The sequence below is a fragment of the Parasteatoda tepidariorum genome, chromosome 2, assembly GCF_982258835.1.
Source record: "Parasteatoda tepidariorum strain Cologne lab strain chromosome 2, Ptep-v5.0, whole genome shotgun sequence".
In the NCBI taxonomy this organism is placed as follows: Eukaryota; Metazoa; Arthropoda; class Arachnida; order Araneae; family Theridiidae; genus Parasteatoda; species Parasteatoda tepidariorum.
This window is the reverse complement of record NC_141756.1, coordinates 27,604,472-27,621,126: the sequence shown is the minus strand read 5'-3', so window position 1 is coordinate 27,621,126 and position 16,655 is coordinate 27,604,472. Positions and strand designations below refer to the sequence as shown.

Below are 16,655 nucleotides of genomic sequence, written 5' to 3'. Positions count from 1 at the left end.
GCCTACGTTCCCAATGGTAACACATTTCACGAATCTATAGAACATTTCAAAATCGCACCCGTTCTGGAATCGCAAGCATCGGCTGGTTCTGCGGACAAAGAGAACTCCCCAAATGCTTATCCTACTTCTTCTCTCCTGAGGGAGTTTCGTAACAGTTTTCTTAGTAAAAAATATTCTGATGTGGCAATTCGTGTAGAAAACGAGGAATTACCAGCGCATAAATTCATTCTAAGAGTTCGATCACCAGTGTTCGCCGCCATGTTTGATCAAGATATGCTGGAAAACAAAACTGGTATAGTGGATGTAGCTGACATGAATGGGAAAACCTTAAAAGCCTTTCTTGAATATTTGTATACAGAAAATGTGGCTGAAATGGATTACGAAATAGCTAGCAGGCTAATTCTAGCTGCAGACAAATATGAAGTTCCTTCCCTTGTAAGTGAGTGTGCTTTTAGCTTGAAATCGGAAATGTCGGTGGAAAACGTATGTGAAATAATCACGATTGCTGATTTGGTTAATTGTGAATGCTTGAAACTATATGCTTTGAGCTTTATTAAAGCAAACGCAGCTCAAATTTTACCAACAGCTACTTGGTCGCGATGGATTGAAGGAAACGTCAAACTTGCCTCGCACATTTTATCCACCTTATCCGCTGCTCTCAGCACTAAATACAAGTTAGTCTAACTATCAATAATATAATGGATAAACATTTGTATTTTTCTTTTGCGAGTATTACTGAAATATTTTTTATAAATTTTAAATATTTTGAAATAAGTGAAAGTAATATAAGTTTAAAAATTCGTTTTGTCGTTGTTGTAAATAAAATAAATAGCACTGCATTTCTGCAATATAGAAATCACGCACATTTACTCTTAATATATATTGAAATATTGCCAAAATTGTCAGTCATATTTTGTCATGATCAGTTATACTCTTTGCATATTTTCAAGCTGAAAAACCAATTTGTTGTAGTGGAAGCACCAGAGATGGATGAGAAAAATTTGAAAGCTTCTGTTAGGGTTCTGTAATTAGAAACAAAGAGATAAAATATGGCCAGAAAAATTTACGCTGTTTGTAAATACCACTTGAGGTGTACGAAGTAAGTGTTAATTGTATATTTTTGGGTATATGGCTAAATATATATTTTTCCTGAAGTTAAACATATCAGTGAATAATGTGTGTGTTTTAATCATTATTGCCAATTTGATTAATTGTGAAAGTCTGAGATTATACGCTTTAAGCGTAATTAAAGTAAATACTGTGAAGTTGATAAAATATGACCAAAAAAATTAATCTTATTTGCAAGTACTACTTGAGGTGCACGAAGTAAGTATTAATTGTATCTTATTTGGCCTATGGCTAAATGTTCTTTTTCCTGAAGTCAAACATATTAGCGGATATTGTGTGTTACTTAATCATTATTGCCGATTTGATTAATTCTGAAAGTTTGAGATTACGCGCCTTTAAACATGATTAAAGTAAATGCAGCAAAGATTTAATTAAAATTAAAATTGGGTCGAATCTATTTTTGTTATATTGAAATAAATATTCAGACATCACAGAGACATTTTGAATCGAACAAGTAAAATGTTTTAAATTAAAATATGTTTTTAATTGTGTATAACAAATTAATTATAAAGTATAATATTATTGTTATCGGAATTGATTAAAATTAAAATTGGGTCGAATATATTTTTGCTATACTGAAATATATTTTTAGATATCACTGATACGTCATCGAATAAACATGTAAATTGTTTAAATTAAAATATGTTGTTAATTCTGTATAAGAAGCTAATTTTAGTGTATAATAATTAATTATTATTATAGATTTTAATGAATTACATTTTTTAATAAACACTAATTTGCACATTAAATTTGCACATTTGTTGAATTTACACATTAATTTTACAAATACCCGCAATATTAGTTCATTGTTTAGTGATAATTAGCCGGTATTAATTATACTATTAAACCTATATTTAAACACTTGTCTGAACAGTATTATGTTTTTAAAAATGCTATCTTTTACATCTATTAGTTTGCTGAAAATGTTAATTAAAGGATTAAACTTTCAAACTACGATTGAGTTGACAAGAATGTTTATTTAAAAAAAAAAAAAAAGGTGTAAGCGTCTATTTTGTTTAACACTATTATAAAAGTGAGCTATTTTTTCATGCATTTATGATGATTACTTAACTAAAATATTGGTCATAAAGAGATTCTAATCTCGAAATCTTCTTCTCCTCTGTCTCCTAAGCTTAAGAAAGTTATGTAAACGGATAATTCCTCAATAGGACAGTTATAAATATTTTGAACTTTTTTTTAAATCTTTAAGAAGCATTTGTAGAGCATTTGATTTTTAATGGCAAAATACATAGGTCACCATGCTGTTTTCTTATCAGAATTTCATCTGCGTTATAAGGTATATAGTTAAAAAATGGTCGTTTTTTTATACATGAAACTATTATAACTTCTAAACATTTAGTTCTATTGACTTAATCTTGTTTACTTTATATAAAGCATAAGCAATTCTAAGACCCAGTACCTTGCTTGTCTAGACAGCAATCTTTAAAGCTACCTCTCTTACTCTTTTAAATCACCGGAATCAAGGGCAAACTTTAGGCCATCAGGCTTATATAATGCAAAATATAGAGAGAAGAAGAAGAATACTGAAATAACATAATAAATCAAGAAAGAAAATCCGCGAAAAAAAATAATATAATCACATCAGCTCACACGATTATATTCGCAAAAAGGAGTGCTTTCTAATATTGTATTTTAACTTTAATAAAAATAAACTAGTTTCTTGGAATTCTAATGTTTCTAAAAACATCTATTTATATACCATTTTTAAACAAATGAACAGAGTTAACAGAATGTGTAGTAATGTTAATATATGTAGCAAAGAATATATGTAGAATATCTACATATTCATATGTATAAGGAATATATAATTGCCTTGAAGCAGAGCTATTATTTTATACCGCATCTGCCATCCTGATGTAAAGAATTATCTGGCTTTAAAACGGATAAATAACAAATAAATGAAACTTTAAAGTTATTGAACTTTTTTAAAAATTGAAATTTGGAGACATTTTTCCATCTAGGTAAAAATTAGCAAAATCAATGCCTCACTCCCATTTTTTTACAAATTTTAATGAGAACAGATAAGGTAGCATTGGAGTAAAGTTTTAAATATTTAAAAATTAGACCACAAACACTTTTTATTTTTTAAAAGCTGTGGCTTTTCTACATTATGACTTTTTTTTACAATTTTCAGAATAAACATAGAGGGCGCTCTATAACAGTCAGGCGTTATTGTTGCAAACTCAGATCAATTATGAAAATAGAATATTATTCCCAAATAAAATTTCATCTTATTATTAATGATGTGATGATTTAATATCTATAGATCAAAAAACATAAAAGTGTTCTGTTTTTTATTTTGCATACTTATAAGCTGCATGAAATAAAATTTATTTTCTTTGTATTCATTGAACAAAAATAAATACAATTGAGTGCTTCAAATTGTACAGCAATTTTAATCGTTAAAATATTTAAGTAATAAAAAATTGAGAACCTGCTTTTATTTTCCTTCCTAAGAAACAATACAATTCTGTATGGAAATAACATCATTTATTCAAATAAAAAAAATTTCGTTGATATAGTTTATGCAATTTATGAAACGTGATGATATATATCTTTGAATATAACTGAATTAATATTAGCAATAATTTTTTTTAGCCAAACTTCTGTGAAAGTTGTTCTGTCCTTCATACACAACTCAGTCCTGAAATCAAAAAAAAAAAAAATTAGATACAACTGCAATTAGTAAATTGGATAAGAATAAAAATAAAGCAATGTGTAATAAGAAATAATTGTAAGCAATAATTGTGGTGGAAGTAAATTAAATAATCCAGATTATCACTGCATTTATAGATTATTTTATCATATCGCATAGAGGTGGGAGAAACGACTAAAAATTTGCAATCACAAAATAAGAAAAGAAAAAAAAGAGTTTTTATGATTTCCTTAATGAGAAACAAGGAATAATTTTTCTCTTTTCAAATCTGAAACCGAAACCTAAAATTAGGATTTTTCCCTTTTTGTAAATGAAAAGATTTACCGTACATTGCAAAATATTTTATTTTCTGAAACATCTTAAGACAAGGACAAAAAAAAGAGCTTTCTTTGCTTTACTGGAGCATGCGACAAATAAAAAAAAAACTAAAAATATTAATTTTATTAATATCTACATTATTTTTATTTTTTCTTTCTCTACTGCTTCAAAATAGACCGAATCGGGATTTATCTAATTTTTTTCCAAGTACTACTTTAAAAAATGTTAGTGATGCGAATTTCTAACATAAATTTTATTGTATATATTTTTTGTTAACATATAGTATGTAAATTTTTCTTCATACATGTAAGTATAAAGCATAAATATTCTTTAGGTGATTGTGTAGAGAGAACAGGCAATTCCAATTAAAGATATAATTTAAGAAGTGTTTAGATCATGTGATTTCTCAATGAAGTTTAAAGGTTTGAGGGACCAACAATAAATTACAAACTGAAAATAGTGAGTTTTAACACCCTATGCTGAAAAATGAAGGAATAGATTTGTAACTTGTAACAATTATTTTGATAATTACATGCAATAATTGCGCAAAATTTAATAAACTTGGATTAGATATTAAAACTATTTTTTTTTTGTCTAAGGTTTTCTTGCTATAACTTAAAAAATATTCAATAAAATTAAACAAAATTTTTGAAGCAACTTAAAATTAATTACGAAATTATTGCTTTAAAATTTTTGAAAAATTCGTTTAAAATTGCGCAAGACATGAGTAATTGAAGTAGCTCTTTTATACTGCACATGCTTGACATTTTTTTCCTCATAGTTTTGCAGTGAGTCATTGTAAGGGGTTTGATACAAATGATAAGGGGTTTTCTACAAATAATATTTTATATTCGAAGGTAAAATTAAATAACAAAAGATAATTCTTAACAATAAACATTTATACTCAGAAATATGATAGCATAATAACAGAAATGAGGGAAAAGAATAGATGACTTTATTTGGAATGAACCCCAACAATACCTGTGACATTTTTAATGAATCTTGTTTTAATAGTACAAAATAAAATTTTTGTAAAACCCCTTATCATTTTGAGGTTTCTTTTAAAAGGTATGAAAACTACTTAAAAAATTGCTTAAAACTTTTTAAATTTTTAACATATTCAAATCGAACTATTTTTAAGATTCTCTTCCAAACTATGAGAAAAAAAATTTCAAAATTTTCCCGCTCACTGTATAAAAGAACTACTTCAATTGCTCATATCTGGGGCAGTTTTATACAAGTTTTTATAAAACTTTAGACCAAAAATTTTATAATTAATTTTAAATAGGTCTAAAAATCGTTTTTGATTTTATTTAATGTTTTTGAAGTTATAGCATAAAAAAAAAACACGTAAGAACAAAAAATTGTTTTTTTTTTTATATAAGAATATCCATATCTCTTTAATTATCGAATCTTGGTTTACGAAGTTTTGTGCTATTATTGCATAAAACAACCAAAATAATTGTTACAAGTTAGAAAATTATTCATACATGTTTTAGCATGAAGTGTTCAAAAACACTATTTTCCATTTGTAATTTATTGTCTGTCCCTCAAACCTCTAAGAGCTTTAAACTTCGTTGAGAATTCTCACTCTTCAATATCTTAAGTTATTTAGTTCATATAAACCTATATTTTAAAAATATCTTCAGATTATACTTTGAAGATTTTCTTCAGATTCTATTTTGAAGATTTTCTTCAGATTCTATTCTGAAGATTTTCTTCAGATTCTTTTCTTAAGAATATCTTAAGTTATTTGGCCCACGTAAACCTAAATCTTAAGAAAATCTTAAGTTTATATTTTGAAGATTTTCTTAAGATTTTCTTCAGAAAATATTCTTAAGAAAATCTTAAGAATGAGTGGGCCAAATAACTTGAGATATTCTTAAGCATTTTTCTTAAGAAATTCTTAGGATTTTTTTTAGTGGGCAAGTATGAGAAATCGGGGGATATAAATATTTCTGAAGTTATAAAATGATTCTCTTATTATTTCTTGAGAAATATAAACAAACTGTTTGAATTTATGCCATACATTTGCAACTTGAAACGCACCTATCCGTTTTCAAATCCAATTTCTAGAGGCACATTTTCATATTCCCTGTCTTTCTTATCATTGCCAAAGGTGAAACAGAATGACAGTCTTCAGGCCGACCAAGAGTTATAATTCGTGTGGAAGACGGTTTTCTAGCTTTTGCTTCAAAACGAGTATCGGATAGAAGCAACACCTCTTGGAAGAAACTAGCTTCCACTCGCATCAGTATAGTAAGTCTGATATAATGAACATAAACTGCGTAGTGGGGGAAATTATAAAATATGTCGTAACTTTCGGATTGCTAAACGATTGGATTTCTCGTTTATGATAACTCGTGAGGACCGTTTTTCTCTTCTAGGAGATGTTGATCGAAGTCGTTTATATCCAAGAATCTATCAGCTCCGTTTGCTGAGTAATTATTAAAAAAGAGAAAATATTGAGAATTACTTTTAAGCTTATTGGTCCTCTTTCAACCATAGAGGTTTAGATAGAAAAGGTATTGTAAATAATCTATGTGCATTTAAATGTTTAAAAATATCTTTTGCATGCGATTGTACACAAATATTTATAATTATGGTATAACAAATAGGACTTTGACAACAAATTTTACTTTTACAGTTAGTACCTTTTTGCAGCTTACCATTTTTTTCACCTTATGATTTCTTACAGATACTTTGTGTGTTTTCTCAGAATAATGTTTAAGATTTTGAAAATTCAAGTGATTTTAACATTTTAAATATCTCCTTCCATATTTTTATTTTTTAGTTTTTTTACTTGATCCCATCCAGTTTTTGTAGTGGAGATGGATCGATTGAAAAAATAAATTTTACCCAGAAATAAACACGTTTTTGTGACATAAAATAATAATATTATCTGTGAAATTCAATGCTTTTTACCCATTCTATTTCAAAAAAATAACGAAACCAGTATGAAGGAATATAAACATCGTGTAAACAATTCTTTTTATCAGGAAATATATACACGATTAAGAAAAGTATAGTATTTTCGTTACAAACTTGTGACTTATTTTTTATCTAAATACGGCATGATATCAGTAACTTATTCTACTATATTAGTCAATATACTACCACAAGGGTTGGACAAAATAATGGAAGCACTTCTATATTAACTCGTTTTTTTCATATTTTTCACGAAATACTTAGAATTATTTTAAAACTTTAGAAATATTTAAGTTATGTAATTTTTCATGCATATCAATTATGTTTAAAGCTATCAGAGGTTTGAGAGACCGGTAACAATTACGATCTTGACAGGATGTTTTGGAACACCCTATTAAGTTCAAAAATACAGCGCAAGCTTTTAACTCATGTAAATTATGTTGATTATAATATGAAAAAAACTGAAAAACATTTTGTTAACCTGGCGATTCATGGAGATGTGAACATTTTTATAAAAAGCTTATTTTTTTACCTACGTTTTCTTACTATAATTGCAGATATTTTCCATAAAAATTAACACAATTTTTAAAGTAATTTTTAAGTAAAAATAAATACTTCATTTTAAAATTTAAAAAAATTCGTTGAAAAGTATTGAATATTCGTTAAAAGATATGATTATTTAAATTAATATTTTCATATTGCATGGGAGAAAAACATTAACAAAATTTATTTCATAATTTTGAAAGAATCGTATTTGATAGCTTATAAAAGACGTCATGTTGAAATATTTTGAAAATTTCAAAGATTTGTAGCAATTTTCTACGAGTTTTTGTTAATTTGGATAGAAAGCTTTAAATGGTAAAGGGTTTCTCACAAAAAATGACATCTGCTCTATATAGGTTCACAGCCTATTAAAATACTTTTCACTTCACTTGTTTTATTGCCTAATACCATCATATTTTGTTGTTTGGACAATCCTTTTAAGTTTTTTATCATTTGTTGTAGAATTACGTTTTATGACACAAACTGAAATTTGTGGAAAATTCCTGATCATACAGATCTTTCAATAAAAAAGTACAAAAGCTACTTCGAAATTATCTATAAGCTTTTGAGATTTTCAAGATATTGAAATCGAACTTTTTCCCAAGTTAATAAAAATGATTCTGAATGAAATTATGATGAATAATCAAATGTTTTCCGCGCATGCGCAGTATAAAAAGATTACTTTAAATACCTATATCTTGCGCATTATAGTAATTCTTTTAAACTTTTAAAATGATCTTTTTTTCATTAATTAAAAATTACTCTAAAAATTTTATTTAATTTTATTGAATATTTCTGCAATTATAGTTGTGGAGAATTAAAAGAAATTAAAGAATATATAAGACGCGCGCATGCGCAAAGAATTACGTAACGCTTCCACCCACGTCTTCAGATCTTATGTACGAGCTAATTAATACGGTCGCTTTAATGCGGCGCTCTGTCTTTTACTATTGTTGTTGTTTATGTTAATAAAATATTGTTAATTACGATCTGCCTAATTAATTAAGAACCTCGATGGACATCCTTTAAGCAATAATAAGTAAGTTAATCAACATAGTGGCATCCCTGTCTGGACGTGCATCGAATTGATGCAAAGCGGATCGTAAAAAGAAAACATCAACTACGCAGTAAAGAAACTATAATTACGTAAGCATGGATGCTTCAAAACAATTACGAGCGGCTTCACGGACAAGTTTTACGAAAGCCTTAAATAAGTTAGAAGGATTAATACGAACTGAGACACCGGATATCATCGAAATAGAAATAAGTTTGGATACTTTAATGGAAAAATGTAAGCAGCTACGAGATACTCAAAACTTACACCTACGAAATATGCAAGCCGCAAAATGCACGGAGCAGGAGTACAACAATGAATATGAAGCTTCCGAGGAATACTACAACAAATTTTCTGCCACAAAAGTGAAAGCCCGAAAGCTAATATCGGCGACTACCAAAACCGAAACTACGACGCCGATTCGTGATGATACGTCTACACCAAATAAGTCTCCATCTACGGCGTATAAGTTACCTGACATCGAACTACCGAAATTTACGGGTGATCCAAGGCAGTGGCTTAATTTCTGGACTTTATTCAGCAAAATACACGATGATGAAAGAATTCAGGAGCGGGAAAAGTTCCAGTATTTAATACAAAGCACTGTTGCGGGATCCAAAGCAAGATTAATCATCGAGAGTTTTCCAGCAACAAAAGAAAATTATACGAAAGCTGTTGAACACTTAAAAACACGATTTGGAAATGAAAGTGTTCTCACGCAAGTCTACATACGGGACTTATTAAAACTTGTGTTAAGTGATAAATCTAAAGTTGATTTAGCTACATTATATGATAAACTACAAACACAACTAAGAGCTCTTGAATCACTGGGATTAACGAAAGATAAATATGCAGATTTCTTATTTCCTTTGGTAGAATCAGTTATTCCCACGGATTTATTACAGGTATTTGAAAGGCAAAAAAATTGTGCGACCGATACGTCAGGTAAGACTGATTTAGATTTGTTAATAGAATTTTTACGAAATGAAGTTGAATCTGAATATAGATTAAAATTAAGTAAGGAATCATTTTCTTCAGATAAAAATGTTAATAGTAAAAAGCATGTTAATAAGTATGAAACAAAACATATTGCTTCTTCATGTGAATTGTTTAACTCTAATAAGAATGAAAATGAATGTATAAATAAGTTTAAGAAATTTGATACGAATATTTGTATATTTTGTGATAAAGCACATACATCTGAGAGTTGCAGAGAATTAGCATCTATGACCTTGGAAACCAAAAGAGAAATAATTAAGAAAAAGAACGTTTGTTTCGTCTGTTTAAAAAAGGGTCATAGAGCTAATACTTGCAAAGCAAAGTATGTTAGATGTTTAATTTGTAATAATAGACATTTTTCTATTTTTTGTCCTGATAATCCGAAAAATAAGATCGATAATGTTTCGAATGAAGAAAACCATGAAAACAACATAAGTACGTTAAATAATCAAATTCAACTCTCAGACGTATTGCTTCAAACTTTAATTGTAAGAGTGCATAATGGTAAAAAGGAAATGTTAATTCGTGGAATTATAGATACTGGTAGTATGAGAAGTTATATTTCTGAAGATGTTGCACAATGTATGAGTTATATGCCTATAAACCAAGTAGAAATTAAGCAATTACTTTTTGGTGGGGTCGAAACTGAAGAAAGTATGCACAATGTATATAATGTAGAATTAAGTAGCATTGATAGGAGTTACAGATGCAGATTTGAAGCTTTAAGTCAAAAACAAATCTGTTCTGATATTAAACAGATCCCATATGGCCCCTGGGTTAAAGAGTTACGAAAACTAAATATTAAAATAAGTGATTTGGACAAAGAATTTTGTAATTTTGATAAAGGAATTAAGTTGTTGATAGGGGCAGATATTGCCGGAAAATTATTTACGGGTAGAATAAAAAACTTGAGTGCAGGACCCTGTGCGATTCATACTAGGCTAGGGTATACTTTAATTGGGAAGTTAAATGTTGGCAATATGCCAAAGGGGGAGAGCGAGGCTTCTTGTTACATTTCTTCACTTCTCGTGAAGGATAGAAACATTTCTGATTTATGGAAATTAGACGCATTGGGAATTACGGATCCAGAGATAGACAAAACAAAAACTCAGTTGGAGGAAGAAACATTAAAACATTTCGAGAATACCATTCAAGTCAATTTGGAGGGGAGGTATGAAATATCTTTACCATGGGTTTTAGACAGCTCGCTTTTGCCTGATAATAAAAATATTGCACTTAAGTCGATTTTGAATACGAAAAAGAAATTAATTAATTCGGGTAATTTTGAAGCTTATTCTAACGTATTTAAGGATTGGTCATCTTTAGGGATTATTGAAGTGGCCAACGATGTAAAGGTAGATAATGTTCATTATTTGCCTCATAGAGCAGTGGTTAAGGAAAATTCTAGTACGAAAATAAGGCCGGTTTTTAATGCATCAGCCAAGTCGGCCGGAAAACCATCTTTAAATGAATGTTTGGCTACTGGACCAAACTTAATGGAAATGATCCCGTCTATTCTTAATCGATTTCGTAAGAATTTTGTGGGTATATCTGCGGACATTGAGAAAGCATTTTTACAGATATCAATACGGGAAAAAGAAAGAGATTTTTTGCGATTTTTGTGGTACAGTGAAGACAATTCGGACGAACTTAAAATGTATCGGCACAGAAGGGTAGTCTTCGGAATTACCTCAAGTCCTTTTTTACTTGCCGCTACATTGCGTTACCATTTAAATCGAGTTTCTGAAAATTTAAATAGTACTGCAGATATTCTTAAACAATCATTTTATGTAGATAATTGTGTAACTAGTCTAAGTACAGAAACTGAAGCTCAAAATTTTATTTTAGAATCACAATGTATAATGTCTCAGGGTCATTTTAATTTAAGAGATTGGCAGACAAATTTACCTGATTTATGTGTTAAAGATTCATCTATTACAAAAAATGTACCAATTTTGGGACTTATTTGGGACACGGAGAAAGACACTTTGTCATGTAAGATTGAACGAGCAGATAATTCTGACGAATTAATTACGAAAAGAAAAGTGTTAGCTGTGGCTCATCAGGTATTTGATACAATCGGTTTTACGGCACCGGTAATGTTATTACCCAAGTTAATTTTACAAGAAACTTGGAGTTCAAAAGTCAAATGGGATGACAAACTACCTGATAATTTGATTAAGAAATTTAAATCTTGGTTTATCCAATTACCTTTGCTACAGAACATTAAGATTCCAAGATGGATTTGTCTCGATTCGTCAAATACCTTGATGAGTCTACATGTGTTTTGTGACGCAAGTAAGCTAGCCTATGGAACTTGTGTGTTTGTAAGAGTTGAAAGTACCAATGAACCTTTTGTTAAAGTTAATTTAGTGCAAGCTAAGAGTAGAGTTGCACCTCTAAAACCATTGACAATACCAAGGCTAGAGCTTCTTGCATGTTGTATTGGATCTAGATTGTTAGCAAATATAATTAAAGATTTGAATCTTAACAATATTGATATCTATTGTTGGACAGATTCAACGACAGTTTTGAGTTGGATAAAACGGGAACTCAACTGGGGTATTTTTGTTCAAAATCGTGTAAAAGAAATTCGTTCTTTGACTTCTCACACCATGTGGCGCCACATTCCCGGATCTTTTAATCCTGCCGATCTTGCTTCGCGAGGTTGTTCAGCTGAGCAGCTTATTGAACGTCGTTGGTGGGAGGGGCCTAACTGGTTGTATGAAAACGAACAAAATTGGCCAAAATCCTTTGAAGCCCCAGATGAGAATTTAGTCAACTCTGAACTGCGTAAATCTGTCATTGTAAATTTAAGTAAAAATGATAATGTTTATGATAATTGGTATTATAAATATTTTTCTTCATATATGAAAATTGTAAATATGATAGCTTGGATTTTTAGATTTTATAATAATTGTAGAAATTTAGGTAAGAACTGTTCTAAGTTTTTGAATGTAAATGAATTGGATAGAGCAGAGAAAAGTCTCATTCGTTTGATACAAAAGGACAGTTTTACAGGTATCAATGATAATAAGTTGAGACAATTAAGGCCATTTTTTGATAATGATGGTATTATTAGAGCTAAAACTAATTTAGTTTTTCGTGAAGATAAATCTAATTTCATTTATCCAGTTATATTACCTAGTGATCACCCAGTTGTCAAATTGTTAATTATTAATTGTCATATTGAACTTTTACATGCTGGTACTACTATGATAATGTCTCATTTAAGAGAAAAGTTTTGGATTTTGAAGAGTCGTAAAACTATACGAAATTGTATAAGACAGTGTGTAAAATGTTTAAGATTTAATACTACAAAGTGTAATGTCACGCCTGGAATTTTGCCTAAAGTTAGAGTTAATGATGCATCTGTTTTCGAAATTGTAGGTGTCGATTTAGCCGGACCACTATATCTTAAGGATAGGAAAAAGTCTTATATAGTACTTTACACGTGCGCTGTGTACCGGGCTATACATTTAGAGTTAGTAACTCTGTTAACTACGGAAGCCTTTTTTCAGTCCTTAAGACGTTTTATTGCGCGTAGAGGAAGACCGTCGGTAATATATTCCGATAACGGAACAAATTTTGTTGGTGCGCAAAAGATTCTTCATTCGATAGAATGGGACAAGTTAGCTTCAAAAGCTGCAGAGCATGAGATACGGTGGAGGTTGAACCCTCCTTCCGCCGCCTGGTGGGGTGGTTGGTGGGAGCGGTGAATACAAATGGTGAAACGAATTTTACGAAAGATATTAGGACGCTCTTCCTTAAATTATGAGGAATTGGTCACAATTTTGTGTGATTGTGAAAGAATAATTAATACGAGACCCCTCACCTACGTATCGGAAGACGTGGACACCGTTTCCCCTTTGACTCCAGAAATGTTTCTGCACGAAATACCTTCTTCAGGTGTTACAGACATCGATAAGGCAGATAAGGAAGGTTTAAGTAAGAGAGCTAAACATCTCCAAAGAGTAAGAGAGTCTTTAAGAAATAGGTTTAGGACTGAATATTTAGGTCAGTTACGTCAACAAACTATAAGAGATTTCAAGGATAATCCTTTAGTGGTCGGTGAAATTGTATTAGTTGAAGATGCTAATAAAAAACGCGCTTTTTGGAATTTAGCTAGAGTATTGAAATTAATTCCAGGTCGTGATGGCAAAACAAGGCTTGCTCTCGTAAAGACAGAGAATTCTGAGTTTATGAGACCTGTCCAGAGACTTTATAGATTAGAAGTCAAAAGTTAAATGTTTTGTGAATTTTTATATGTATATGTTTTCTGTTAAAGTTACATGTATGTCATATTTGTGTGTCATTTTATAAGTTTAAGTACATTTCATTTATAATTGTTTAGTAAGATTTAATTTTTGAGTGTGATTAAGGTTAATTAAACTCAAAAGGTGGGAGTGTATGTGGAGAATTAAAAGAAATTAAAGAATATATAAGACGCGCGCATGCGCAAAGAATTACGTAACGCTTCCACCCACGTCTTCAGATCTTATGTACGAGCTAATTAATACGGTCGCTTTAATGCGGCGCTCTGTCTTTTACTATTGTTGTTGTTTATGTTAATAAAATATTGTTAATTACGATCTGCCTAATTAATTAAGAACCTCGATGGACATCCTTTAAGCAATAATAAGTAAGTTAATCAACATAGTAAAAAAACATATCTCAAAATAAATTAGTTTTTTTTATAAAAATGCTTATTTTTCAATGAATATTTCAGCTAGGTCTACAAAAGTTTATATAGCTCTTTCATATGATAATCAACGTAACTGACAAGAGGTACAAGCTTATTGCTGTATTTTATTGCATAGGATGTTCAAAAACATCCGTCTTCGTTTCCTTCGTAATTTATTGCCAGTCCCACCAAAACCTTTAATCTTTATTATTGATGTTTATGAGAAATCGCGTGTCTTAAACACTTCTAAAGTTTTAAGATAACTCTCTAAGTATTTGAGAAATGAGAAAAAATTAATTAGTATTGAAGTATTTCTTTTATTTTGTCCAACCGCTGTTAGAAACTGTGAATAACTAAGTAACTGCGTTTTAAATTAAAAAAAACAACAACTTACCATATTTGTGGTTGTGTCAAATTTTTTCGATATTCTGAATAGTACTTTCGTTGCCAAAGTGATATTCCTTTTTATCAAATCATTCCACTCCGGCGAAGACAGAGTTTCTGTGGAATTATTTACGATATAGTCCACGGCAGAATCTCTTAAAAAATCATGATTTATCATGTCAGCTATAAATAAAATACGGCAAACAATATTTAGAGAAAGAACAGATTCCAAAAATGCTGAACACTTGTTCACCAACGGTACTACTTGATACCTGTCAGCAACTATTAACAAGTTTAAAGCCATTTCACGGTTCATTCCATTAAGAGTTCCCGCATAAATGTATTCTAAAAAGTATTCCATTGTCTCTGGTTCTACGTCAAGGATATCCACAATGCCCGTATTACTCTCTACCATGTCCTGGTCGAACATAGCAGAAAAAACAGGAGATCGAGCAGCCAATATGCATTTGTGAACTAAAAATAGTTTTTTCTCAACTCGCAATTTGACATCAGTAAATTTTTTTTCAAGTAGTAGTTGATGAAAATTATATTGCAAATGTTCCACGCAGTTTACATCATAACCAACAGAGCTCTTGGAGACCACCGGAAAGTTTTCATATTCATGTATAGTTTCGTTATTCAACAGTTCTTTATTCTTGCCATTTGACCTACCTTTTCCACAAACAAGCATCTTAGATGAATACTGATATGAAATACCAAACTTAATTCTTATTTCTTGAAGATCAAAACAGGTAGCTTTTTCTAAATTGCTTTTAAAAACAAAAGTGGGAAATTGCCATATTTTACTTTTGTTGTTAAAGTTATGATCAGCCGTTTTTGAAGCCACTATGAATCCTCTTATATTATTTAAAAGCTTTATCCAGCATTGGACAAAGTGAGTTGCATTATCTTCAATATTTGAAAAAAGTTCAATCTGAAGTTTGTCATTGAAGTAAGTGAAAGTAACTTCGATTGGAATACCTTCCAACTCAATTTTTTTAGTTGCTGACCAATCTTCGAAACTTGAGAATTCTAAAGACCACACTGAGTGATAAGGCACACACTTAATAAGCGTAATAGCGTTAGAGCACATTATTGTGTTTTCATGGGAAATTGGTAACTGCCTGAAACTACTGTCTTCTATTTGGCAGCGTAAAATAATTGATTCCAATCTTGTTTCTTCCGTTAATTGCACACCGTTCAATTCAATTAGTTTATAAGAATCTGGTAATGATTCGTATAAACATTTTTTGTGTTCAATAGGAGTTTGCTTTAAAACACTGCTAGAAGTCAGCTTGTACTCAAGGTAAGAATCTATAAAAATATTGGATTTTGATGAGGGGCTTTTGGTAGTTTTGTTATGTCTTTCCAATTTGCACATTACTCGAAAGGTCTTCGTTTGATTGCACATTTTAGAGTAAAGACGCATAATCCATTCACTGTCCCCCAAAACCTCAATTTTAAATACAGGGGTTTCGAGATAGGCATTGAAGTCACAAGCGTTAAAATGTACTAAATAATCAAAGTTTTCAATTCTCCAAGAGAAGGAATATTTACGCAGTCTTTGCTCAGCCATTTTTCGATTTCAAATGAAGATAAATGAAATAAAGATAATAGACAATACACGAAAAGGCAATGAATATTTTTTTAACAACGTAACATTTTCTTGCATTTATCTAGGTGATAATTTTCTCCCATCATATTGCAATATTATCAAAACACCCTTTAATCTTCTTATCAGAAAAACTCCGTAGAAGATAAGAGCACGACAAAATCTAAATGTTTTTGACTGTTGCACTTGCAAGTAGAGATCTTAACATCAATAACGACAAAAATTTAGCATTATCATAGACAGTTAACAAACGTATTTATTTATGTATTTATAAACCTTTTCTCTCTGATAATTGGTGTCACAAAAAAGACCGACGATTTAAAGAAAA

The 16,655-nt window shown here is 30.1% G+C and overlaps 1 protein-coding gene across 1 annotated transcript; it reads right to left on the bottom strand.

Moving 5' to 3' along the window:
• Positions 1 to 3,620: 3,620 nt before the first annotated feature.
• Positions 3,621 to 16,353, bottom strand: LOC107444715 (uncharacterized). The gene is made up of 2 exons (XM_016058929.5): positions 14,726 to 16,353; positions 3,621 to 3,793 (listed from the first exon to the last, which is right to left on the bottom strand). Exons 1-2 carry the CDS (start codon positions 16,289 to 16,291, stop codon positions 3,788 to 3,790), a joined length of 1,572 nt encoding a protein of 523 aa, XP_015914415.3. The 5' UTR covers positions 16,292 to 16,353; the 3' UTR covers positions 3,621 to 3,787.
• Between the last annotated feature and the right edge of the window lie 302 nt (positions 16,354 to 16,655).

Bases quoted from the DNA above. Each gene is read 5' to 3' on its own strand.
- LOC107444715 (XM_016058929.5), bottom strand. From the start codon at position 16,291: ATGGCTGAGCAAAGACTGCGTAAATATTCCTTCTCTTGGAGAATTGAA.